The sequence below is a fragment of the Leuresthes tenuis genome, unplaced genomic scaffold (assembly GCF_036924035.1).
Source record: "Leuresthes tenuis unplaced genomic scaffold, fLeuTen1.0.hap1 SCAF_1, whole genome shotgun sequence".
NCBI lineage: Eukaryota > Metazoa > Chordata > Actinopteri > Atheriniformes > Atherinopsidae > Leuresthes > Leuresthes tenuis.
In genome coordinates, this window is record NW_027325355.1 from 39166912 (window position 1) to 39193917 (window position 27006).

At 43.0% G+C, this 27006-nt stretch overlaps 1 protein-coding gene across 3 annotated transcripts in view; it reads left to right on the plus strand.

Annotated features, from left to right (window-relative positions):
- Positions 1–886: 886 nt before the first annotated feature.
- Positions 887–27006, plus strand: part of LOC140290045 (alpha-2-macroglobulin-like protein 1) — a 37946-nt gene continuing 11826 nt past the window's right edge. The window contains exons 1-18 of one of the 3 annotated variants that reach the window (XM_072379318.1): positions 887–1046; positions 3391–3571; positions 3990–4155; positions 5770–5822; positions 6523–6543; positions 7463–7631; positions 7757–7841; positions 8552–8669; positions 8751–8865; positions 8953–9062; positions 22205–22360; positions 22571–22807; positions 23674–23737; positions 24379–24524; positions 24634–24783; positions 24923–25147; positions 25586–25661; positions 25746–25866. In XM_072379318.1, coding sequence (XP_072235419.1) covers positions 964–1046; positions 3391–3571; positions 3990–4155; positions 5770–5822; positions 6523–6543; positions 7463–7631; positions 7757–7841; positions 8552–8669; positions 8751–8865; positions 8953–9062; positions 22205–22360; positions 22571–22807; positions 23674–23737; positions 24379–24524; positions 24634–24783; positions 24923–25147; positions 25586–25661; positions 25746–25866 — 2276 coding nt within the window. In that variant the 5' untranslated portion in view covers positions 887–963. Of the gene's footprint in view, positions 1047–3390; positions 3572–3989; positions 4156–5769; positions 5823–6522; positions 6544–7462; positions 7632–7756; positions 7842–8551; positions 8670–8750; positions 8866–8952; positions 9063–22204; positions 22361–22570; positions 22808–23673; positions 23738–24378; positions 24525–24633; positions 24784–24922; positions 25148–25585; positions 25867–27006 lie in introns of all 3 variants that reach the window. The other 2 variants (XM_072379316.1, XM_072379317.1) reach the window with 2 other exon arrangements.

Here is a 27006-nt window from a genome sequence, read left to right on the forward strand (position 1 = left end):
TAACCGTTGGTTCTATGTTTGATGTACCAAGATATTCTTGCTGTGTCACAGAGCGTGCTATGCTACAAGCTTGATTAATAAAGAATCAGGTACATGCCATCGTGCAAGCTGCAAAAACAAAGCAAGCTTTATCCACTGGTAAATATTTGGAAGAGAGAGAGATGAGAGAGAATACGGTGCCTGAATTTCAGACAGTCAGGATATGTTAGCCTGATCAAGGTGAGCCACATTTGAAGGACATGCCCTTTAACTCTCACACAGAAAATATGCTTTATCATAATCTGAACCCAACTTTTTGTGACTGCATTTCTAAATCTTTTTTAAATTTGCACTTTTTAATTAAATATGCATTCCAAATGAAATGTTTTCTATGCGATGTATAATTCTATCATGACAATGTAAAGCCATAGATACTGTGCACTGGCCTGTGGCAGCATTGTTGAACTTAGTGTAAGTGCAAGGAATAAATGCTAAGTGTCTGCAAGAAGCCACCAAGGCCCCTGAACTGTGTTATTTCTATTGTCTTTAGTACTATTTGCCTGTTAAAGTCAGGCCTGTCATGCTAAAATTCTAAGGGCATTATGTCTGCTTTTGCCAGTGGACTATTTTCACCTTTCCACCTTCGTAATTTATAGCCCTTACTTACGGAAAAGTGTGCATTCGTGAAATTCTCCAGAAAGTGGCCTGTTGGCTGCAGGCACGACTGTGATTCGACTGTCGGGAAGTGAAACTCTGTGGAATGGGGAGGAGGCTGCAAATTTCCAACGAACTTTGGAGGAGTAAACCGCAAGGAGGGGGTAGTTTGGGGGTATAAACAGCAACCCAGGCTACCGCTAATGCAGTGCACATCCCTGTCTGTGAGTCCGGTTCACAGGGGGTACGGCAGTAAGTCCGACCTCCTTCTCCTCTGTATCTGCTCGTGCTGCCCCGTTGCATGCAAAGCTCCAGCTCTGCTCTGCAGACATGGCACCTGTCCTCCAAGTATTTGCAGTCACAATCGCTGCAATTCTCCTACAAACTGCGACATCAGCCAACCTTAATGACACGTAAGTAAAATGTATTTTTAATCATCGGCTGCATTCTATGTTGTCAGTAAAAGTTATAGATTGGGCTACAGCAGCTGATGCCGTGCAGGCGCTGAAGTTTGCAGGAGAAGCATTTGCACTTGATTAAACTTGGGAGAAAAGAAACGGAGAAAAAAAACGCGTGTCTGGGAACTCGTGCTGGAGTAAAGATGATATCACCCAGAACCAACAGCCTGCATTACTCACTGTTAAGTCAGAGTCCACGATTTGGCCTCAGGACACTGTTATGTACGGTGGCTGAGAAGTGCAAAACACATTTACAATTAAAAAAACAAAATAACATTTTAAATATTAGGAAACATGTATTTTTCAAAAACAAGTTTTGATTTTTAAAAACAAATTTACATTTTAGGAAACAAATTCACATAAAAGAAATTACATTTTAGCTACAAAAAAAAAATATTTTAGGGAAACAAATTTACATTAAAAAAAACACACGTACGTGACGTCACGGTGACCGGAACTTGTAGTACAAAACACTGAATTTGTAGTCCTGCCCCACGTGGAAAGTCAGCGGTGATTTTTGAGGGCAAGAACTGCGCTGAATCGTTTTTTCTTAAGTTTATTCTAACTGAACGATGTTTTGCCCTTTTCGTGGAGTAAATTTGAGCCAGTTTACACCATTTTGTTCTTCATGCGAATAATAATGCCGTTTTCCGTGCCACAATCAGTTCTCAGCCTCATAGGGACAACATAAAGGTTTCGCACACATGACAAAAAATGTGCGCAATAACTGTAGGGATGATAGTAACATAATTTTTTATGTGAATTTGTTTCCTAAAATGTAAATTTGTTTTTAAAAATTAAAACTTGTTTTTCAAAAATACATTTGTTTCCTAAAATTTAATGTTTTTTTCTTAAAATGTTATTTTGTTTTTAATTTGTCCATTTTTTTCTTAAAATGCTATTTAGTTTTTTTAATTTGTTAGGGGTTTTTTTCTTAAAATGTCATTTTGTTTTTTAATTTATTGTTTTTTCTTAAAATGTTATTTTGTTTTTTAATTTATTGTTTTTTCTTAAAATGTTATTTTGCTTATTTAATTTGTTAGTGTTTTTTCTTAAAATGTTAATTTGTTTTTTAATTTGTTAATTTTTTTGTTGTTGTGCTGCATGGTGGTGTGGTGGTTAGCACCGTCACCTCACAGCAAGAGGGTTCCAGGTTCGATCCCTGCCTGGGGCCTTTCTGTGTGGAGTCTGCATGTTCTCCCCGTGTATGCGTGGGTTCTCTCCGGCTTCCTCCCACCATCCAAAAACATGCATGTTAGGTTAATTGGTGACTCTACATTGTCCGTAGGAGTGAGTGTGAGCGTGCATGGTTGTTTGTCTCGTTTGTCTCTATGTGGCCCTGTGATGGACTGGCGACCTGTCCAGGGTGTACCCCGCCTTTCGCCTGATGACTGCTGGGATAGGCTCCAGCCCACCCGCTACCCGATTAACGGACTGTCGGTATAGAAAATGGATGGATGTTATTTTGTTTTTAATTTGTCAATTTTCTTTCTTTTCTTATTTTGTTTTTTATTTTGTTAATGTGTTTTTTGAATGTGTTTTTCACTTCTCAGCCACCGTAGTTAAACAATCAGCAAATCAACAGTCCCACCAGTGAGTGGGCGTGCGTGCGCTTATGTGTCCGTCCCATCTGTAAACACTTCAGTACATTTAATTACTCGGCTCAACTATTCTTAAGTGCTGCTCTTTTAATGTGCTTTGGCTGTAAAGCCTCACAGTTGGCCCCAAACCTTTGTAAAATGATTTTGGATTTTAATTTCAAAGTCAACTTAAGGGTCTGTTGTTGATTCCCCTGTTTACCTTTGTATTGGTGTCTTTATATGAACTTAGACATCGTGACTCAAATGTCTGCCATAGTAACGTCTTATTCAGATAAGCATGAAACTTTTCCTTGTTACAAAAATGTCATCAGTGTTCTCAGCAGCGCCTGCTAGACTCAATTCAATTTCTCCTTAGTTTCTCATTGGCACCAGCAGGCTTCTGCATGAGCAGCCTCCTACATGCAAAATCCAACCAGTGTTTAGATGAATTTAGGTAACACATCAGTGTGACAATTTTCACTTTACTCTGTTCGACATGTTGTAGTTGTTATTGAAAATGTTGATTATATACCTAAATACGTTTTTCAGTGTTTCTTCCCCAAATCATATAGTATCTTAAATAATTTAAACCCTTGAAACCAATAACAACTAACAAATTTAATCTGTGAAACCTCAGTGGGTACCAGAAGATTCTGTTAATAATGTTTTGTCCAAATCCTTACACTCATAATTTTCTATTTTCATCTTTCTAAATGCAGTATCTATGCAGTGACTGTCAGCTCCCATGTGACAGGAGGGAAACGGGAGATCTTGTGTGCCCACGTCCACAGCCCCATGGAGGACATCACTCTGACCATTAGCCTGTCTGTGGGCTCTACATACAGTGTCATCCGAGAGCAGCCTGTTAAAAATGACTTCTACCGCTGCTTCGAATTTCAGGTCAGTTCTCCTTTTTTGTATTTTCAAATTCATAATAATACCATTTTTGTTTCCAGTATTTGCTTTACCGTTACCCCATAATATTTGGCCCTGCTTCAGGACTGGTCTGGCATTTTCTCTCTGCAACTAAACAAAACAGGTTTTCTGCCAGAACCCAGGGTCACAACACCCATGTGAACATACTCGTATAAAATTTTAGGGAGTGGTTTTGACCACTGTTATGTAACAGCAGAGCCATATGCTATAAAATTACAGTAACATTTAATTTAGTAGAAGTCTGTCTCTTGTTGTTTTCTTGTCTCAGATGGATTTGCTTCCAAGCACTCATACTCTACCACTGCAAGGACACTATTTATGCTAACTTCTGCTAACCAGGCAGAAGAATCCATTCTGAAAGATGTTTTTGCTGGTATTGCAGGTCCCTACAGTGCAGTCCAGAACTGTTGCATCCATTGGTGTAGCACTTCGGACTGGGAGCAACTCAGAAAATGAAATGAGCAAGAAGACTAAAATCCTCATTGAGCCCCCTGCTTTCATCCATATCATCCAAACTGACAAACCGATTTACAAACCTGGACAGCCTGGTAGGTGTTTAATGTCACAAATCCTCTTGGATGGTGTGTGGAAGAATTGGAGCTTCCAGCTGTGTGGTGCAATCGATGATACTTTGCTGCAGTATTGCTGTTCAACTTGCCCACATTATCATCTCTGCACTGCTTACCAATTCAGCTGCACTTGCACAACTTTGAGCGACTTAATTCTTTCTGCATAATGCTGAGCCATCACTTGAAAACTTTAGAAATTATGTCTAAATTCAGTGCTGAGAAAAAAGGGTGATTCCTCAAGACTTCTGGATGGAGGCTGTTTTCTACCTTTAAGGAATATTCAAAGCAGAAAAAAATTTGAATTTTTGAACCCATCAATGTGTTTTTGATAAATTGATTTGATCTAATTATTTTTTACAGGTAAATGTAGATACGTTCAAGATGTTTACATGCATATTTATGTTGAGTTATGGTTGTAGCTTGACAAGACTATTTAATAGCAGTACTGTCCCTGTACAAGAAAGGAAGGGAAATGGATTTATTGAGCAATGTGGTTCAGACCCCACTAAGATAGATAGCAATATGCCCATGTGCTTTACATGTTTTTTTGTGTTTTTTTTAGCACATAAGAAGGGTGTTATTCCTTTTCATTATTCTGTATTTTGGAACATCATCTGTTACTTGTGGGTAAAACAAGTAACATGGGAACTGTGGAGCATGCGCAGAATTTAAAGGTAATTTTCTGTTCATTTGAAAGTATACCAGCAGGAGGAATTCAAAGATCTACCACCTTATCTGAGTCTGTTTGTACAACTTTGATTGTTGATTAATTCAACTTTTTTTCCTAAAACATAAAAAAATTCAGTGAGATACATACTGATATTACTAAAGGCATATTTGAGACTTTGTTATTCTCTAACTCTTACACTTTGTCCTACCAGCTTTCTGTTTTAAGTCTAACAACCTGTCACCATTTAAAAAAACAAGACAAACATTTTCATCTTTAACATCTGTGTAAAATTAATGGGGAAATCCCACCAGCTTTGCACTTTTTAAAAATGTCATTGGCTCAACCCAAAGAAACTACCTGTCGAAAACTCTCCATGTTTTGTTAGGTTTGAGGGGAGCCTGTCTTAGTTTTTTTTTCTGGCGTTTGTAAATAGTGTTTTTTTTTTTTTCCAGTTGTGGGACTTGAAACAAAAATTCTGCACAGTGTTGTACTTTGAGACTACTTAGTATCCTGTTTTAATTTTTGTGTTAGATTTTGGGCCCACAGTAGCAACTTAGCAGGATATCTTAATAGATTAGCAACATCAAAATGGCACACAGTTTATTCTATTGTGCTATGGTGTTAGATTTGAAATACATTTTGATCATTTTTTTTGTATTAATAAGATATTTTTGTCTCTCAGTTTTGTGAACATGCTGTGAAAAAATTGCATGAGTACCCTTTTGCTTGTAAAACATTTTCACTCCATGATTTCTCTCATGATCCAATATGCATACATCTCAAAAGGCAGTATATTGTATGATTTATTTTTTTTTATTTCTAATTCTGTTTGTACACTTAGTATGCCATTTTACTCACAATATTCTGCATTACCTTGCGCGTGTTTCATGATTATACTGATTATTTCTTTCTTGTCTTTAAAGTCCAATTCCGGATTGTCTCCATGGATGCCAATTTCATCCCTGAAGATCGAGTGGTATGTTTAATCTGCTCATTTTTGTCAAATTCACATAAATTGTAGGATGTGTGTCGTAATTTCAGCTTGTGAATTTAATCTACGGCTGTGATTTCCAGCAAGCACTCTGTAAATCGGAAGAACAAGGTCTATTTTGGTTCAGGAGAGTGGGAGGTGAAAGTAGGGCTGTTTGTTGATTTTTGAGGACGGCGTGGGTGGGAAGCGCTGTGTGGAGTAATGTGATAAAAATGCCGTCAGAGTTCATTTGGCACACACTGCATTTGACCCAAACATCTGAATCAATAGTGGCACAGTTCTTTCCCATTTGTGATGAGAGCATAAAAACATGTCTGAAATGTGAAATCTGTATCTCTATATAATCCATATCAAATGATGATGAAAGAGGTTGCTAGAAATGACAACATCAGTTGTAATTCATACATCATGTTTTGTTTTTTCACACTTTCAGGCAGGATCACACATCTAATAGAAGATACCAGATGTCTTTTGTGTTATCTTGAATTTGGGAAACCCAATATTTTGCCCCATGCTCGGTTGAGATATGATATTTGCATCTGATAGAATGAGCAATATGTCAGATTAGGTGATAAAAAAGATGGCATATATTATTGAGAAATGTTTACCAATAACGTCTAAGATATAGCACTTATAGCGTGTTTGTGTTTTAAAGATTCATTTTAATTGTGTCTTTTCTTTTCAGTACAAGGAAGTGGCGCTCCAGGTGAGAACTTAAAATGGCTGCTATTTATCTGAATTTGAGAGGGCTGAGGCACTGGCATTTCTCCTCAAAGCTGCTGACTTGCTTTTCTTTTTAAAAAATTTAAAAAAAGAACAGGGAGAGAAAAGGCCTTATTCAGTTCATTCCAGTTAAACTAAACGATGGATGAATGAAACTGCCTGCAATCCAGCCGTGTCGTCCACCGAAAAAATCCTGCCTGTGAACACCAAAAAGAACCCCTCAGATTAGTCACCAACTGAAAGTCTATTTTAAGCAAGAGTTTCAAAATCAGTTGGAACTATAGTGGAACCTTCCAAGTCTTTCAAGTGAAGAGGTGAGGCAGCATAGGGAGATCACAGCCCCATCCCACCTATTATGAAAGGTGTTTCTGGCCTGAAATGAAAAACAAGCAGCATTTTCTTTCAAAGACTAATACAATTTCTCCCTTTCAATAGTTCAGCATCTTTGTTGTTTATGTTTAGTTGATTTAAATGGAAACAATTTGCAAAGGTTAGCATTTAGTTTTTTTATAGTTAACAGAGCATCCCAACTGAAACAAGGTTTTTATACTAAGGTGTTAGTTCACACATAAGGTAATCCAAGGTTGTTGGGTAAAAAATGCCAAATATGATGTGAAGGTCACAGAGCACAACTGCAATATTCTTATTTTAATATTCTCTATTTGTGGGAGTTGTTGTGTTTGACTTTGATCTTTTCTCTGAAGGGTGAGTTCCCAGGAAAGCGGTGCAAGGACACCAATGACAAATAGATTTCACAACTTTGCACTGTGATTAGATGCAAAACTTAACCCACCAAAGTTGTAAGAAAAATTAGGTCAGCTCACTAAATTCCGAATGTTATCTTTAACAGAATGGAGAATGAAGTAACATTTAATCAATATTAGTGTCTTTACTATCTGCAGGATCCAAATTCAAATCGCATTGCCCAGTGGCTGGATAAGGCCATTGTTGGCGGCATACTTGACCTTTCACACCCTATAATTCCTGAGGCTGTACAGGGAAGCTACATGATCACTGCCTTGACAGACAAAGGAGAGCAAATATCCCACAGCTTTGACATCAAGGAATACGGTAAGATGCAGTTTTGGTTTAAAAAAAAAAAAAAAAGTACATTTTTTTCACAAAAACACTGCCTTTGAACTACGTTTTGTAACTTTTCACTTGAAAGACTTTTATTTCTGTTTCCATTGCTATAGTTTTGCCAAAGTATGAAGTGAAGGTTCACTTGCCCAATGTGATAACCATCCTGGATAAAGAGGTCATGATGAAGATTTGTGGAAAGTGAGTGTTAAGTCATGGTTATTGGTATGATAGCTATTAAAAGTAGATGAGTACATTGTTGTTGTTTTTATGGTAATGTCACAGGAAGTACAAGTTATGATGATACAACTATTCACTTTTTTCTACTCTTTCAATAATTGAACTGTTTTTGGAAATAAGTCTGTGGTGCAGGTCAGTGGCAGCAGTCGTGGTTCGAGATAGGTCTGTTAGTCTATTTCATTAGCTGGCTAGGGTGACGATGAATTCCCTCCAAATGGGACTTTGTGGGTCATCAACTGTGGTGCACAAATTACTGTTTGTCACACTGATTACAAGGGAAGAGTCATGCTAGCGTTGATTATTTCCCCTTATTGACTTTCATTGTAACAACGACAACTATCCAAAGTATTTGCTACTGAGCTGCTAATTAATAGTCTTAAACAAAGCCTGACCAATGTAAACATGAATGCACATTGTCCACAAATTACTAAGACTAAGAAATGTAACTATTTAGGACACAACAAATGTTTTTTTAGTGCCTGCTCATATGCATATAATCCTTTTAGCATTACATTACATTAGGGGCTGGGGGTTGACCTTCTGGTTGGAGGATGTCAAAACTACCTGGTGAACCATGGCTGTCACATAATACTTATCACCTTCAGTGTAAATTCAGGCTTTTAATCTGCAGAACAAACAACATCTCTGTATTTCTGCTCACTCTCCTGCAGATATACGTATGGGAAACCAGTTCTTGGTTCAGTAAAGGCAAACTTTTGCAGAACTATCACCTGGTTTCACTGGCACATGCCGCAGCCAGAAACCATGTGCAGGATGTTTGAACTGACTGTGAGTATTCAAAACTTGTCACTTGTTATCCTCTTTAATTGTGTTGTTTTTTTGTAACTCACCTGTTTGATTGTCTTCTAGACGGATAAAAGCGGATGCGCTACACAAATTGTGGACATGGAGGAGTTCTTCCGTGACAAGAACATAAATGTTGACAGTTTTGAGGTGACCGCTGAGCTGGAGGAATATGGCACAGGTAGGCTGACAGGGACCCACGTCTTTTCTCTGAATTGGCGGCACCTGTTCCTGATTAACTGTGGTCTGTGTGTTTACCACCATCTAGGAGTCATTCTTAGTGGCAGCGAGAGGACCAGCTTCAGCAGTCAGATCAGAACAGTTACTTTTGAGAATGTACCTGCATCATACAAGCCTGGCATTCCATTTGAGGGAAAGGTAATCACACTCACCAAAGTGCAGTGTGAACTGTAACTACAAGATTTTTCCAAAGGTTCTATTATTCATATTCATATTATTCATTCTATGAAATGTGGTTAGATACCACTGGGGGCCGGAGGAAGAATCCTAATGACATGAAGAGAGGTATTTGAGGAAATCCTTTTTACCCCCCACCTTTATTAAAGTAATTGGATAGTGTTGATTCTTAAAAGTTTGGTCCCCAGTGAATGTATCTGCTTAAGATCAGCACATAAGCAGTATAGTTTTTAGGTTGACAACTTGCTTACAGAACCCTTTGAAAGTACAACCTCAGAGGTGCTGTTAGCTTTGTTTCTGGGTCTGTGTGTAGCCCAGTGTTGCTTTGTCTGCTAGCTTAGTTTCCATCTAAATGACACATTAAAACTGATACTCAGTAACAACCATCCTCCTATCGTACTGTTAAAGGTAATTAATACTATAAATGGATGGAAATCTTTTGGGAATATCTGGTACCTTTATCACACATTTTATTATTGTGTTTTTGTGAAACTCATCTTATCCCTTCTTGTTCGGCACTTTGCAACGTTGTTATTATCAAAATTCATCCAAAATTCATCCAAACTTCCTTTGTTTTTAAGTATCAAAAATCAAACAAGCACAGAAGAGAACATATGTATCTGAACAATTTCCAAAGGTCAAAATGTTGGAAAGATAGATTAGCGATTCTACAGATATTAGTTTCATGTATTGATTTGATGAGGGATAAAACTTCCTAATCACCATAATCATTTCTAACTTCTGCCACCTCAAATGAGCATGAAACCTTTTTGCAAGATTATCTTTCTATTTTTTTTTTTTTTTTTTTTTTTTTTTTTTTTTCTCCCCCTTGTCCTGTTCAGCATTATGGCAGCAGAATTGTAGTCTGAATACCTTTGATGCCAAACAGATTTGCTTTGCCAAGGGAAGTTTTATAAATGTAAAGCTCCCCTTGATGCCCATTTATTTATTTCTGTTGACAATATATGACATGTAATAGAACTGAACCGGACCGGGGGACAAGGAAAGAAGAAGAGGAAAGAAGGGGAAACAGAACAAAAATAGAAACAAAAACCAGACAACCAGCTGCTACACCTGTAAAAAACAAAACAGACAACAATCCATGGCCTCTGAGGGGAATCCAGCCTTAGCGCCACCAGGAGCACCTGAAAGCAGACAAGCAGAGAAAAAACAAACACACAAACAAACAAAAACAAGCACAAGTAGCAGCAATCGCATACAACACAGCTGTGGATAGATGACCTGAGACGACATGATAATACATCAACTGCTTAGCGAGCATGCTACTGGGCTAATGAATGTGTGTGTGAGAACATGCAACACCCATGGCACAGGATCTACATGGTAACCGTGGTTAGTTATGAGTGTATAAGTGTACAGGCCAACAATCCACAGCCCCCCCCCCCAGCAATCAGAAGCAGGCAGAGAGGGCCACAAGACCCAGGCCACCAGCAGCCCCCACGGAGCACAGAACCCACGAAGCCCACCGCAGGGACAACCACGCATCCACCCAGAAGACTGCAGAGGAAGCCCCCGGACAGAGCCCCCATAAGCATAGGGCAGAGGCCCTCAGAGAGCCAGGGGCAACAGCCCACCGACCCCGCCAGGTCCCAGCCGCTCAGACATGGGCCGTGCACTGGACCCGGGCCCCGGGAGCCCGAGCGCCCCCAAACCCCCCGGCAGAGGCCCCACCCAATACCCAGGAGGGCCAAGTGCCCCAGACAGCCACGCAGTGGGTCAGCGCCTGCCCCAGTGCCCCTGGCCAAGTGCTCTGGGAGTCAAGAAGTGCCCACAGGTGGGTGAAGTCATGAGCAGCGGGGAGAGGCAACGCCGCCCCCCATCGGGAGAAGCACAGGCAGGCCAGGCGACAGCAAGTCCCAGATCCAGGCCCAATCATTACCACACACACTTTCACGTCCCACACATCCACACGTCCTCCCTCCCTCAACTCCGCTGGGGTGTAGCGCAGCGGGCACACCAGGGGGCCAGCAGCCCCCCAGCCACCACAGACCCCGAACCAGCAGAACAATTAATTAATCCTCTTGGCCCCTCCCGCCCCGAGCAGCAACCAGGAAGCAGGGGTGTGGGAAGAAGACCCCTCCCCTCACCCTTCTGGCTCTTCAATATTTTCTAATAGTGAGCGATTAAAATTGAGGGGCAGCCCAACTTGTAGGACTGGGAGCGCGGCCCTCTGGGCAGCCTACATACCCAAAGAGCCCCGCCCACCAGATGCCACTCAGTGTAACCACCCCCCAAGACCTAATGTGTGTGTGTGAGTGTGTGTTTGATAAGTAGTAATGTCTAAGGTGTAATTAAAACAGGGGCGGGGAACTGCAGAGTGCAACCAAAGGGGACCACCTATGTGGCCCCATCCACTACACCCCACCGAACACACACGCCCCCAAAACCCTTCATGTGTGAGTGTGTGCTGTGTACAGGAGCCAGAAGGGAGAGGGGTATGGGGATATACACCGGGGCAGCTACTCTCCCCCGGAGAAGGCAGCCAGGGACTGGCTGCAATAGGCATCCCCGCTACCTGGGAGCCAACCCAGGGCAGGAGGGGCTGATGTCCACCAGGCTCGGGGCCTGCAGCGACCATATTGCGGGAGCTACTGTACCCCCAGAAGGTACCCATCCCGCCCCACCCCACCCCGGAGGACCTCTACAAACAACAAACAAACAACAACAAAAAACAAACAAACAAACCTCCCGGTCACACCAGTCGCAGCAGCCCGGGCCTGAGACCCACCATCACACAGGCCACCCCTCCCCCCCCAACAGGGGAAAAGCACCGCCCCCCCCCCACCGCACGCCCCAACACCCTGAAAAAAAAACAACCATCTGCGGACACCTTGGAGGTCCCAGAGCAACAAGCCCGGCACCAGGACCTGCACCAACCCACCCATACTGTGGTGCGTCCAGGGCAACCCAGCCCCTCCAGGCACAGGCAGGGCCCCCCCCCGGGCGCAAGGCAGCGCCCAGCCACCAGGGCCCAGGCCCAGCACCACCACCCATGCCGGAGCGGCCCAGCCACCCGGCATAGAGCCAGCAGCCACCACCCCAAGGCCTCTAAGGGACCCCGCCCCACACCGCAAGACAGTCCCACCCGCAAGCCCCCAAAACTGCCCTCCAAGCCCGACACACAGTCCCCCCCAGCAATGACCAACCCGGTCCCCACGACCCGCGAGACCACCAGACGCCTGAAGCCACACAGCCCCCCCCAGCACACACCCAACCGCCCAGAGCGACGGGACAGCAACCCACCACCACCACTATGTGATAAAGCTAATCAGCGGGAACCAGAGAGAGTTAAATTCAGCCAATTGATGTTTTGAGGAGGCAGACATTGTTTCCAAAAGACCCCTTATGATGAACAAAAAATTTGGACCTCGTGATCCCTTGCCCGGATGTGGGACACCGGGGCCTCCCCCCGGAGCCAGGCCCGGGGGTGGGGCCCGGCAGCGGGCGCCTGGTGGCCGGGTCTGTGCCCATGGGGCTCGGTCGGGCATAGCCCGAAATGATGACGTGGGTCCCCCTTCCGACGGGCTCACCACCCGTGGGAGGGGCCAAGGGGGTCGGGTGCGATGTGAGCTGGGTAGCGGCCGAAGGCAGAGGCCTTGGCGGTCTGATCCTCGGCTGCTGAAGCTAGCTCTTGGGACGTGGAATGTCACCTCTCTGTTGGGGAAGGAGCCGGAGCTGGTGCGCGAGGCTGAGCGGTTCCGGCTAGATATAGTCGGACTCACCTCGACGCACGGCTTGGGCTCTGGAACCAGTCCTCTTGAGAGGGGTTGGACTCTCTTCCACTCTGGAGTTGCCCGTGGTGAGAGGCGCAGAGCAGGTGTGGGCATACTTATTGCCCCCCAGCTGTGTGCCAGTACATTGGGGTTTACCCCAGTGAACGAGAGGGTAGCCTCCCTCCGCCTTCGGGTGGGGGGACGAGTCCTGACTGTTGTTTGTGCCTATGCGCCAAACAGCAGTTCAGAGTACCCACCCTTTTTGGAGTCTCTGGGGGAGGCACTGGAGAATGCTCCTACCGGAGACTCCCTCGTTCTGCTGGGGGACTTCAATGCTCACGTGGGCAATGACAGTGAGACCTGGAGGGGTGTGATTGGGAGGAACGGCCCCCCCGATCTGAACCAGAGTGGTGTTATGTTGTTGGACTTCTGTGCTGGTCATGGACTGTCCATAACGAACACCATGTTCAGACATAAGGGTGTCCATATGTGCACTTGGCACCAGGACACCCTTGGCCGCAGTTCGATGATCGACTTTGTGGTTGTATCATCGGACTTGCGGCCGTATGTCCTGGACACTCGGGTGAAGAGAGGGGCGGAGCTGTCAACTGATCACCACCTGGTGGTGAGTTGGCTCCGCTGGTGGGGGAGGATGCCGATCAGACCTGGCAGGCCCAAACGTATTGTGAGGGTCTGCTGGGAGCGTTTGTCAGAATCCCCCGTCAGAAGGAGCTTTAACTCCCACCTCCGGCAGAGCTTCAACCATATCCCGGGGGAGGTGGGGGACATTGAGTCCGAATGGGCCATGTTCCGTGACTCCATTGCCGAGGCAGCTGATCGGAGTTGTGGCCGTAAGGTGGTCGGTGCCTGTCGTGGCGGCAACCCTCGAACCTGCTGGTGGACACCAGTGGTGAGGGAAGCCGTCAAGCTGAAGAAGGAGTCCTACCGGGCCTTTTTGGCCAGTGGGACCCTGGAAGCAGCTGATAGGTACCGACAGGCCAGACGGGCTGCGGCTTCGGCGGTTGCTGAGGCAAAAACTCGGGCCTGGGAGGAGTTCGGTGAGACCATGGAGAACGATTTCCGGACGGCCTCGAAGAGATTCTGGTCCACCATCCGGCGTCTCAGGGGGGGGAAGCGGCTCACAGTCAACACTGTTTACAGTGGGGACGGGGCTTTGCTGACCTCAACTAGGGATGTTGTGAGTCGGTGGGGGGAGTACTTCGAGGAACTCCTCAATCCTACCAACACGTGCTCGGAAGAGGCAGAGTCGGAGAGCTCGGAGACGGGGCCTCCCATTTCTGGGGCTGAGGTTGCCGAGGTGGTCAAAAAGCTCCTCGGTGGCAAGGCCCCGGGGGTGGATGAGGTCCGTCCTGAGTTTCTCAAGGCTCTGGATGTTGTAGGGCTGTCTTGGCTGACACGCCTCTGCAGCATCGCGTGGACATCGGGGACAGTGCCTCTGGACTGGCAGATTGGGGTGGTGGTCCCCCTCTTTAAAAAGGGGGACCGGAGGGTGTGTTCCAACTATAGGGGTATCACACTCCTCAGCCTCCCTGGTAAGGTCTATTCGGGGGTATTGGAGAGGAGGATCCGTCGGATAATCGAGCCTCGGATTCAGGAGATGCAGTGTGGCTTTCGTCCTGGCCGTGGAACAGTGGACCAGCTCTATACCCTCGGCAGGATCCTGGAGGGTGCATGGGAGTTCGCCCAACCAGTCTACATGTGTTTTGTGGACTTGGAGAAAGCGTTCGACCGTGTCCCTCGTGGAGTCCTGTGGGGGGTGCTCCGGGAATATGGAGTGCCGGACCCCTTGATAGGGTCCGTTCGGTCTCTGTATGACCGGTGCCAGAGTTTGGTCCGCATTGCCGGCAGTAAGTCGGATACGTTTCCAGTGAGAGTTGGACTCCGTCAGGGCTGCCCTTTGTCACCGATTCTGTTCCTAACTTTTATAGACAGAATTTCTAGGCGCAGCCAGGGCGTTGAGGGTGTCCGATTTGGCGACCTCAGAATCGGGTCTCTGCTTTTTGCAGATGATGTGGTTCTGTTAGCGTCGTCAGGCCGTGACCTTCAGCTCTCACTGGAGCGATTCGCAGCCGAGTGTGAAGCGGCTGGGATGAGAATCAGCACCTCCAAATCCGAGACTATGGTTCTCAGCCGGAAAAGGGTGGAATGCTCTCTCCGGGTCGGGAATGAGATCCTTCCCCAAGTGGAGGAGTTCAAGTATCTCGGGTTCTTGTTCACGAGTGAGGGACGAATGGAGCGGGAGATTGACGGGCGGATCGGTGCGGCGTCTGCAGTGTTGCGGGCTCTGCACCGACCCGTCGTTGTGAAGAGGGAGCTGAGCCAGAAGGCGAAGCTCTCTACTTACTGGTCAATCTACGTTCCCATCCTCACCTATGGTCACGAGTTGTGGGTAGTGACCGAAAGAACAAGATCGCGAATACAAGCGGCCGAAATGGGTTTCCTCCGCAGGGTGTCTGGGCTCTCCCTTAGAGATAGGGTGAGAAGCTCAGTCATCCGGGAGGGGCTCGGAGTAGAACCGCTGCTCCTCCGCATTGAGAGGAGTCAGATGAGGTGGCTCGGGCATCTGGTTAGGATGCCCCCTGGGCGCCTCCCTGGGGAGGTGTTCCGGGCACGTCCCACTGGGAGGAGACCCCGGGGAAGACCCAGGACACGCTGGAGAGACTATGTCTCTCGGCTGGCCTGGGAACGCCTCGGGGTCCCCCCGGAAGAGCTGGAAGAAGTGGCCGGGGACAGAGACGTCTGGGTTTCTCTGCTCAAGCTGCTGCCCCCGCGACCCGACCCCCGGATAAGCGGCAGATGATGGATGGATGGATGGACATTGTTTCCATGCTAATATAATCTAAAAGAAAATTTCTAAACTGGTTAATACACAGATTGTTCTTCGCTTTCCAGTTCATGAGAATAGTTTTCTTTGCGATACATAACACTGTGAGAACCATGTGTGCTGAGTTAATTTCCATGTTGATGTTGTCTAAGTCACCCAGTATGCACAGTGTGGGGCATGCAGGGATGCTACACTTTAGCCATGTTGATAGGTCCGCACAGACTTCAAGCCAGAACTTCTGGACAGGCGCACAGAACCACAAAGCGTGTGCATAATCATCAGGTGTGTTATCTGTGCAATGTGAGCAGATGTTTGAGTGTGTTAGACCCATCCTGAACATCCTTTGTCCTGTATAGTGTGTTCTATGAAGGATTTTGTATTGTATGAGCTGTAAATTAGAATTCTGAGTCATTCTGAAGGTGTTCAAACATATTTGTGGCCAGAAGCTATGACTAGAACTGATGGATAAATCTGCCTCCCATTTTGAGGATGGAAGAGACATTGTGTCATCTATTTTAGACAATAATTTATATATTTTTGATAGTAGTTTTGGGGTGCAGATGCTTAGAAATTCTGCTACCCTAGTCGGGAGTTGTAAGTCTGGTTGGTGGAGGATATATTTCTTTGTTATTATAGACTTAAGTTGTTGATATTCTAGGAATTTATTGCTGCCTATCTCGTGTTGTGATATGAGCTCATCAAATGAAATAAAATGTCCATTTTGGATTATATGTTCCAGATGTTTGATTCCTTTGATCTTCCACAGAGTAAAGTTTAGCATTTTTTTGTTTTGCAGTATGTCAGGATTGTTCCAGATGGGTGTAAGCTTACATGGGACAATTGAAGACTTTGTTATTTTAAGAAATTCCCACCAGGCTGTCAGAGAGGTGCTGATGTTAATGCTTTTGAAACATTTGTGATGTTTTACGTTTTGACTAATAAGTGGCAGGTCAGAGATTTCCAGATTATCACACAATGCTTGTTCTATATTTATCCATGGTTCATCTATTGGGCTAGGTTTAAACCATTTTGATATATACTGTAACCTATTGGCTAAGGAATAGTGCTGAAAATTAGGTAAATCTAATCCACCACTGTCCTTGGTCTTCTGTAGGGTTTTTAAACTAATACGTGGTGGTTTCTTTTTCCACAGAAATTTGGAGATGCAAGAATCTAGTGACTTAAACCAAGTAGCAGATGGTTTTATGGGGATCATTGAGAACAAATAATTAACTTTTGGTAGTATCATCATTTTAATGGTTGTAACTCTCCCCATAAGTGATATAGGTAAGAACTTCCAACGAGAGAGATCGTCCTCTACTGTCTTTAATAATTGCACATAATTTAGCTTTGTTAGCTCTGAGAGCCTGGAGGAAATGTTTATGCCTAAATATCTGATATTTCCTGACTGTAAAGTGATTGCAGGTATATTCTGGACTCTGCAGTTAATGGGCAGAACTGTGGTCTTAGACCAATTGATAGAGTAGTCAGAAAGTGCTGAGAATTTATTTATGAGTGTGATCGTGTGAGTGAGAGACGTTTGAGAGTTCTGAAGGAAAAGTAAAACATCATCAGCATAAAGACTTATTTTATGCTCAATATTTTGGGGTTGGATGCCTTTAATATTTCTATCTTGTCTGATAGCAGCTGCTAAAGGTTCGATGAAAATAGCAAAAAGTGAGGGAGAAAGTGGGCAACCCTGTCTTGTACCTCTCTGCAGACTGAAGTTTGGAGAGGTTTGATCATTTGTCCTAACACACGCATTTGGGGAGCTATATAATATCCTTATCCAGTTGATGAAGTGTGACCCAAACCCAAATTTGTTTAATGCTGCGAATAAAAATTTCCAGTTCACTCGATCAAATGCTTTTTCTGCATCTAGAGATACTATTGTGGTTTCCAGGTTGTTGATGTTAGAATAGTCTATGAGATTAATTAGCCTGCGAGTGTTAGTGGATGAGTGTCTACCCTTTATAAAATCTGTCTGGTCAGGATGTATTATAAGTGGAGTTATTTTTTCTATTCTTTTGGCGAGGGCTTTACAAATTATTTTGAGGTCTGCATTTATTAGAGATATTGGGCGGTAGCTGGATGGAAGTATGGGGTCTTTTCCTGGTTTCTGTAGCAAGATAATGTTAGCAGAGTTCATGTGGGGATAATCTGCCATTCTGCTTCACTTGTAATACCATTTTGTGAAATGCAGGTGCCAAAACAGTCCAAAATTCTTTGTAGAACTCTGCTGGAAAACCATCTGGTGACCACCCGGGGCTTTGTTACTAGGCATATGTTGAAGGGCTTCATGGAGTTCTCCTATTGAAAGAGTTGAATCCAGAGCCATTGCCTGTTCGGTTTGTAATTTTGGAAGGTTGATATTACTAAGAAACTGATCTATGTTACTGTCTGATGGATCATTTTGTGATGAATATAAGGTTTTATAGAAGTCCCTAAAAGCATTGTTGATTACATCGGGGTCATGGGTGACATTTCCTTTTGAGTCTTTAACAGAAGTGATTGTTGTTTTCTCTTTGTTTCTCTTTAGTTGGTTAGCTAGGAACCTTCCAGATTTATTGCCGTGCTCAAAGTTCTCCAAGCGAAGTCTTTGTATCAGAAACTGTGTTTGTTTATCAATAATTTTGTTTAATTCAAGTTTAGCTTTTCTTAATTCATTCAGTGTGTGTTCCTCTTTGGAGGTACTGTAGACAATTTCTAATGATTTAATCCTGAGTTCTAAATCTGATATCCTTGAACTTTCCCTCTTTTTCTTATTTGATGAAAAAGAGATTATTTTGCCTCTCATAACTGCTTTTCCGGCTTCCCAAAGAGTACAAGCTGACATTCCTGGCAGGTCATTATTTTCTAAATATACAGACCATTCCCTTTTGAAATAATTAATAAAATCAGGGTCTTTTAGTAATGATGTATTAAATCTCCAATTCCTAGCTGGTGGTATAACTCTGTTATTCTTCAGTGTGATAGAAACTGGAGCGTGATCACTGATAGTGATGGGGTGGATTTTGGTGTCTGAAATATCCCTCATCAAGGAACTGCTAACTAAGAAATAATCTATTCTTGAGTATGAGTGGTGTACCGGTGAGAAGAAGGTGTATTCTCTAAGAGTGGGGTGGTGGGAGCGCCAAGCATCACAAAGATCAAAATCCTTCATATACTGTTTAACAATATTCATGGACTGCCAGTTCCGCTGACTTCCTGAAGTACTGAGTCTGTCTACTCCTGAGTCTAATACCATGTTAAAGTCCCCTCCTATGATGAGTGTGTTATCTGAGTGATCAGAGAGTGAAGTGAAAAAGGAGTGAAAAAATGAGGGGTCATCCACATTTGGACCATATATATTTGCAATGCATAAATTCATATTTTGAACAGATAAATTAACTATTAGAAATCTACCTTCTGGATCTATAACTGTGTTGTTTACGGTGAAATTTACTCTTCTATTTATCAGAATGGCTACACCTCTTTGTCTGGAGTTGTAACAGGCTGAGTACACATGAGGAAACTGTGCTGTGGTGAGAACATCAGCTACAGTCTTTGATAAATGAATCTCCTGTAATAAAACAATGTCCGCCTGTAAATCCTTCAATTTATTGGAGATTTTTAATCTCTTCTCCCTGGACCCAGCTCCATGCACATTCCATGAGATAAACCTCAGTGTGGACATGCTCAGACTAATGCAGTGAGTGCTGGATGCTTGCTAAAAGCATCCCGTGCGTGTGTGTGTGCATATATGCTTCCATGAACATGCCATTGTTGGTGTTTCAGTTGTCAGTATGAGCTTGCTACAATATGTACTTGCGCTGTCGATGCTGTGTGGAACTTGATTATGTGCTCTGCTCAAAACTCTATGTGCGCCGTGCTTGTTAACATTACTTATTAAGGTGGAAACGCAGCGGGTTGGGGAAGAAAGACAGAATAGAAAAACAGTGCAAAAGAGTGGAAGTGTGAGATAGAAAAAGGAAAAACAAAAACAAAAAAACATACCCAAATAAACAAATATGAACTGCATACATCCTATGCTGCTGAGACTGGCAGTGAGCTATATATTTTGCCTTGATAGATAACTGTGAATTGGATATATTATTTCAGAGTTACTTATGTACCATCTATGGTGATATGATTTATACAAGTTAACGAATACAGATCACCTGGAGTTTAGAAGAGCCAAGGAGTGGTTTCCTGGTCGCGGTACAGCTGCCCGTTGATGAATAACTTATCCACCGCGATGACAGCCCGGGAGCCTCCTTCCATGAACTTTCTCCGGATGGGGAACAGAACCCTGCGTCTTTCCAGGATTTCTTTGGGAAACTGGTCGTTGACGCTGAAGTCCGTTCCTCTCAGCTCCCTGCCGCGGCCCCTCACCTGGACCTTCTGTTGATAATGCTCGAACTTGGCCACAATCGGTCTCGGTCGGCGGGCATCAGGTCTCTTCCCTCCCAGGCGGTGGACTCGGTGAAAAGTAATGTTTTTCACTACATCTCCTGGAAGTTTCAGCTGATTTTGAATGAAGCTTTTCACTGTGAGTTCAGGATCCTCGTCTGCCTGCTCCGGGATTCCAGAAAACACCAGATTGTCCCTCATACTACGAGCCTGGAGATCAATAATTGATTCTTTCATCCTCTTGTTCTCGTCAGAGATCCGGCTCATTCCCTCGGTGAGTGTTTTCACCGATCCTCTGAGGGTTGCGTTTTCTGCAGCCAGCGTCTGCACCTGTTGCTGGCTGAACTCCAACGACTCCCGTAATGCCTGGAACTCTCTGTGTAGAATTTCTAACAGAGACATACGGGCGTCGAAGCTGGATAATTTGTTATCGATCGATGTTAAAATGTCCGTCGAATCATTACCAGCTGGAGAAGTCGCTCCGGGTGACTCTTCATTGCGACTTCTCTTTGAAGTTGAAGCCTTGCTGCTAGCAGATGGGGTTTGGTTGGTTTTCCCCATGACGATCCTGTCAAAACACTCGTCGATGAAATCCGTGAGGCTCTCCAGGCTTTCTTCACTGTACTCCAGTGTTTTGTTTTTGTTTCACCCGATAATATATTTATTTAAACAGTAGTTATTGGCGTAATTATAATCTTACTATATTGTTTGCTGTATTTGAGGCGCGCCTTGTTTGAATCTGCCGATAGTCTCACACAATCTCGCGACACTACAGCATCACACAACTCCTACAGCAAGATTATCTTTCTATATTTAGGTATTATGTCACTGTTTTTCTTTTTGAAACACAGTTTGTTTGTAGCAAACAAATTGAGCATTGTTTTTTTTTCATATTAACAAAAAAGCGGTGCACCAGTTTGCCAATTTGAGTCTTGTACACTATTTCTTGTCAATTTCTTGTCCAGTTGTGCTTTTAGTAGTATTATTTATATTTTTTAAATGAGAAAATCTCTAAAACGATTGTCAGCCTTTGATCTTTCATTGGTGGTTACCCTTCCCCTCTTTGTATCATTACCTGCTAATGTTAGTTGTTTCCTACTACGACTTAATCTTGGAACAGACTGTCAAAGAAAATGGTCCACACTTTCTCTGCTTTCTGTTTAAATGCTGGCCTTTAATGCAGAAAACTTCCAGAAAGATTCCTTCCACATCTGTGAATTATTGGATGATGGTGGGATCCTCTGTTTGTTTTGTGTTGTAATTATTTTTTATGACTTTAAATTTTTTTGCTTTTTCAGTGAATAACAACAATTACACACAAACAAGCATGTATACTGACAACTAATAATAAAGGAAAAAGAAGAACAACAAAACAGAAAGAAAATATCTAGATAAGAGCAGCAATAATAAGGATGCCAACAAAAGACATGCATAAGGTTACATCATTAGTAACACGTCAAGCAAGTCAACACAATGAGCTGGGTATGTCAAAGGCCTATATGGGGAAAATAACAGGCCCACTTGTTTTTTTATTAAAGGGATCCATTCTGTTCAGCAATCTGTACGACAATCTTTCAAATGCTGCTAGTTGATCGAGAGAGAAATGCCATTGGGGAAAAGTTGGCCTTCCACTCTCTCATCAAAAGTTTGTTTTGTGATGTAATTCTAATATTCAGCTGCCTCTTTCACTTATTCTAGTTTAGTATGCTGTAACGGTTGAAACTTTTACTTAAAGTTTAAACTATTTTCCACTTTTCTTATAAATCCTAGAAATATGTGGAAAGTAAGCTAATCGAAGGGTTTGTATTATGAATGCAAGCTACATTTTTGTTCTATGGGTAATGTTTTTATCCATAGTGACTCCTGCATCAGTAAATAGCCATGGTCCTCAGAAAATCGTTTCTAATCATTTTAACCAGGGGGGGTGACCATTTTATGCTACCTTCAGACATCTGTCATATCTGCACAAAATAGATTTCACTCATGCTTCTAAAAATGTAAGCCTTAAACCTCCACTGACCAGGTTCATACATTTCAGATTCATTATCTGACTGGAATAGAGGGATGTCAGAATCATAATGATGAGAGAATGGACAACTTTTCTTTACCTTTACTTTCTGACTGTTTTGCAGATCAAAGTGGTCGGTCCAGACAACAGACTTGTTGCTAATGAGGCAGTCTATTTGTTTGTGGGACTCTCACCATCATTAATGCTGACAACAGACACGAAAGGCATGGCTCTGTTTACTCTGGACACATCCCTCTGGAAGAACTCTGTGTACCTGAGGGTTAGTTATGAGGGTTATGAGGGTTATTTCTTGTCTTTTGGAACATTGCAGTAGAAGCTCATGATATGACACACTGGATTAATCATATTTGATGTATTAAATGTGGCCTGTATTCTATTAAAACAAGTTGTTTTGATGTTAGTTTATGTTTGAAAATGTTAGGTTGATATCAGATTGGGAGCATGACCTTTGACCTTACCCTCTTAACAGGCAAGCTCTAAAAATGCAACGGATAATGAACCACATGTACCCACTGATTGGAGATCAGAGTACAGGTCTGCACACCACCATGTCACAGAATTTTACTCCAAGAGCAAAAGTTTTGTGAAGCTCATGCAGGTCAATGAGAGGTTCTCCTGCAACAAGGATGCATCTCTGCGTGCTCAGTACATCGTCCAGGGAGAGGAGCTAAAGAAGGGACAGGGGGTCCTTGACTTTTTTTACCTGGTATGTGTTATGGTTTGTAGCTGCTGTCAGTACACTAACACCCATCTGCAACTGTCACAGATAGTAAACATCTAAATGAATTTTTAAAGAGTGTAGAAATATTTGTCCTTTACTTCTTACTTATCGTCACGACCTTGAGAAAGCCTCCATGCCCTAATAAGTTCAAGGTCAGACTGCTGCGATGCACTTTATGTCGGCGTCTCCCAGACTTCTCTCAGTCGCCTTCAGCTGGTGCAAAATGCTGCTGCTGCCCGTCTTTAACCAACACTAACAGACCTGTGCACATCACTCCTGTTCTTAACTCCCTTCACTGGCTTCCTGTCCTTTATAGAACTGATTTTAAACTTTTAATGTTTGTTCTTAAAGCTCATAACGGCCTCACCCCATCGTATTTATCTGAGCTTTTAACTGTCCGTAACCCTGGCAGAGTTCTGAGGTCAACAAATCAACTTTTGCTGGAAGTGTTCAGGTCAAAATACAAGCCCTGGGGTGACCGAGCCTTTCCTGCTGCTGCCCCCAGGCTCTGGAATAAGCCCCCCCCCCCCGAGATGCGTCTTATTTCTGACCTGGGCCTCTTTAAATCTAGGCTAAAAACCTACTTATTTCAGATGGCTTTTAATACCCAGTAGTATGGTGACACTTTTATATTATCTTATTAAATTTTGTTGTATTTTATTGCGTTTACTGTTATTTTATTGTTTTTTACTTATTCTTTTCTTTATTTATTATCTGCTGTAAAGCACTTTGGTACACCGAAATGGATTGTTGTAAAGGGCTGTATAAATAAATTACATTTACATTTACATTAATTCATGCCAAAATGATTCAATTAATGTATTTCTCTCCTTGTTTTTTCTTTTCTGTAGGTTCTGTCCAGAGGTGCAATTGTGCAACACGGTCGTGTCCCTGTGGCTGTCAAAGCAGGAACTGGTACAAACTAATGCTATTTAACTAAGAAGAAAAACAACCCTAACCCTAACTGATGCAGTGTGTGGTTTCTCATTCCTTAAAAGACCATGTCTCTCATTTAGAAAGGTCAAATTATTGGTCTGCATCAAGCAGACAAAATAAGTAAGGGGATTGATAAAACTGCTTTTAGTCACATGAGCTTTTGATAAAATCATATTGAAGAAAATCAACAGTCCAACTCACAGCAATGATTAATAGTAATAGTAAACATTTCCACACACACCATGTGAAAATAACTGAAGGTACTGGGACAAAATGCCTGTGTAGCTCTAAGAAAACCACTTCTCTGTGAGGCAAAATGGAAAAAATTGAAGCCTGCAAGGGAGCATAAAGATTGGACTCTGCTTTATCCAAGATGACCATGCAAGGATTCATTGGCTCAAACTGTGAAAGAGTGGTTCAAGGAGCACGAGACATGATTTTCACACATTTCCAGGCTTAACCACACATAATCAATTCTAAAGAATTAATACAATCTTAGATGGAAGTTGGGATATTGCATACGTAGATATTATTTTATAACTTGTATTTAGCCTTTCTTAAACACAGGTGCTGTTGTCAATAATATAATGTTACATTTGTTTGCTTGTTATTTGTCCCAGTCAACAAAGGAGAGTTGGCTTTACCTCTCAGTCGGGTGATAACCCTGGCACCAGTTGCTCAGGTGGTAGTTTACACTATGATGCCCAGTGGAGAGGCTGTGGCTGACAGCAAGAACTTCCCTATTCAGCTCTGCCTCAATAACAAGGTAGGAAATATGAAAATATGTGTTTCTAATTAAGAAATGACGTGGTGATAGACTTCACATAATCTGCTCCAAACCTCTGACTCTCTCCACCGTGGTATTTCCTATGCAGGTGTCCCTCAAGTTCTCCTCTCTCCAGGAGCTTCCTGCAGGGGAGACCACACTGAATCTGCAGGCTCACCCAAGCTCCCTGTGCTCTGTCAGAGCCATCGACCAGAGCGTCCTCCTGCTGCAGCCAGAGCAGGAGCTTACCGTGGACTATGTACAACACTTCAATCATCTTTGACCCATCTTAACATCTGTACCTTTACCAACACTGTGACATGTGTTTGTGTGGGAAATGGCATAAAACTCTGTGCTTTAAGGATGAGGCTCACGTGCTGAGGTGTGTCTTCATACAGGTGTACAGCCAGCTGCCCATACAGAAGCTGTCTGGATACTTCGCAGAGGTTGAGGACTCTGAGCCGTACCCCTGCTTCCCCATGGAAATGACACTGCCTGAACCAGAACCTGAACTCACAGTAGCACCAGACACCGAGATGAATGCTGCATCCAGTGATCGAAGAAAGCGCTCGTTCTACCTCGGCCCATCCAGAGAGAAGGATGACGTCTACAGCATCTTCAAAGTAGGAATGTTGTCATTGTTTTAGCTGTAGGGGAAGCGAGCATGCATCGCATTGCACATTTAGGCAAAAATATATTTAACTGACATCCCTGATTCTGTCTATCCATCTCTACACTTTTCATCCATGCCTGTATATTTTAACCTGCTTTTTTTCTTTTCCTTCACTTCAAACATTATGTATTTGAGCTACTTCTTTGTCGCTTTTTCTGCATCTCTCTTTTCAGTCTTCATCTCTGTCAGTATTAGTTTGTGTCTCCAGATCTCTAGCAGTTTGAGCTTGTGCTCATGTTTCTGTATTTAGCAGACGCTTTTATCCAAAGCGACTTACAAATGAAAGCTTCATTCAAATTTTCTTCTATCTTTATAATGGGTAATGATAGAATTGCATACAAAACATGGCTTTACATTCTAATTTGCTTTTCTTTCTCTCCACTTGTAGGACATCGGAATCAAAATTGTGACAAACTCTGATGTGAAAAAACCGTATCTCTGCGGAGGATTACTTGGAGATCATTGTATGTTTTGTTTTTTTAAGTCCATTCATAATGACACCAGAAAAAAGAAAAGAACCTTCTATAACACTGTAAATTTTCTTTCAGACTTTGAATATTCTGAGGTGTTAGGAATATCTGTGCCTGATGGAGAAAGCATTGGAAAGACCAAGGAAACTATAAGAAAATACTTCCCTGAGACTTGGATCTGGGAGCTTGTTTCTGTTGGGTAAGCGTAGTGGTGTAATGATTTATTTTTTTTTTTCCATCTATGTCTTCTTAGACAGAGTATGTCAGGAACTTAGGACACAGACGCAGGGTCTTTTTATTATAATAAACAGACACACAGCACAGGAATGCAGCGCAAAAGAACGGCTGTAAAAACCTGAGCGCTCACCTCCGATGAGCGCAGCTATGAAATCTACAAAACATAAACCGCTCCAACACAGGAGGGAAACAGAAAAGCTATAAACGCTTTAACAAAACAAAGTCACGCTCTCCTAATGGGGCGGATATAAGCAAAGGACGCAGAGGCACTATGAGTGTAAACTGTAAGCCTGAGGCTCGACTTTAACGGCGGCACAAAATATTTTCAATAAATCAAAACGCATAAACGCTCCGCTAATCGGAGGTGGCTATGAATGTTAAACTTACAATTATCCAAACGGGTGGCCCAAAAAACAAGAGGCTACGAAACTTACCGTTACAATAAATAATCTAGGCAATAAATTACAAAGAAAACGGCTCTGCAGGAGAACGCTCGACTGCAAGCTCATGGAACTTGGGTTTCATGAAAGGAAACCCATGAGAGGCTCGAAAGAGATACAACACACTCGCAACGAGACAAGGGAAGACAAAGACTAAATACACATGAGGATCCAAGGGGAACAGGTGGAAACACTTAGGGAATCAGGGAAGACGATCAGACAGTGGACACGGGAGGATAGGGAAGTTATCTGAAACGAGAGGAGAAGTCAATATTTCAAAATAAAACAGGAAGTGACGAGACAATACGTGAAACAAAACCTAAATCCTGACAGAGTATCCTGTTCCAATGACCTTCAACATGATGCCACTGAGTCCAGGTGGCATGATGAGAGGTAAAGAGGAGGAGAAAAAGGAGATGTTCCCGGAGACCTGGATCTGGGACCCAGTTACTGTGGGGTAATGATAATGCACATTGAAAGGATTAAAGCAATACAAGTTTTTTTCAAGCATTTGTGCATTTTGAACAAGAGTTTGTTTTGGCAGGATTGTTTAAATCAGTAATTATTTTAGTGTGGAAAATAAGAAAGCTTAGTCATGCCTTCTGTATAATAAAATTATCCATATTTGTTGGCAAAATGTTTGGGTACAGGGTATATTAAAA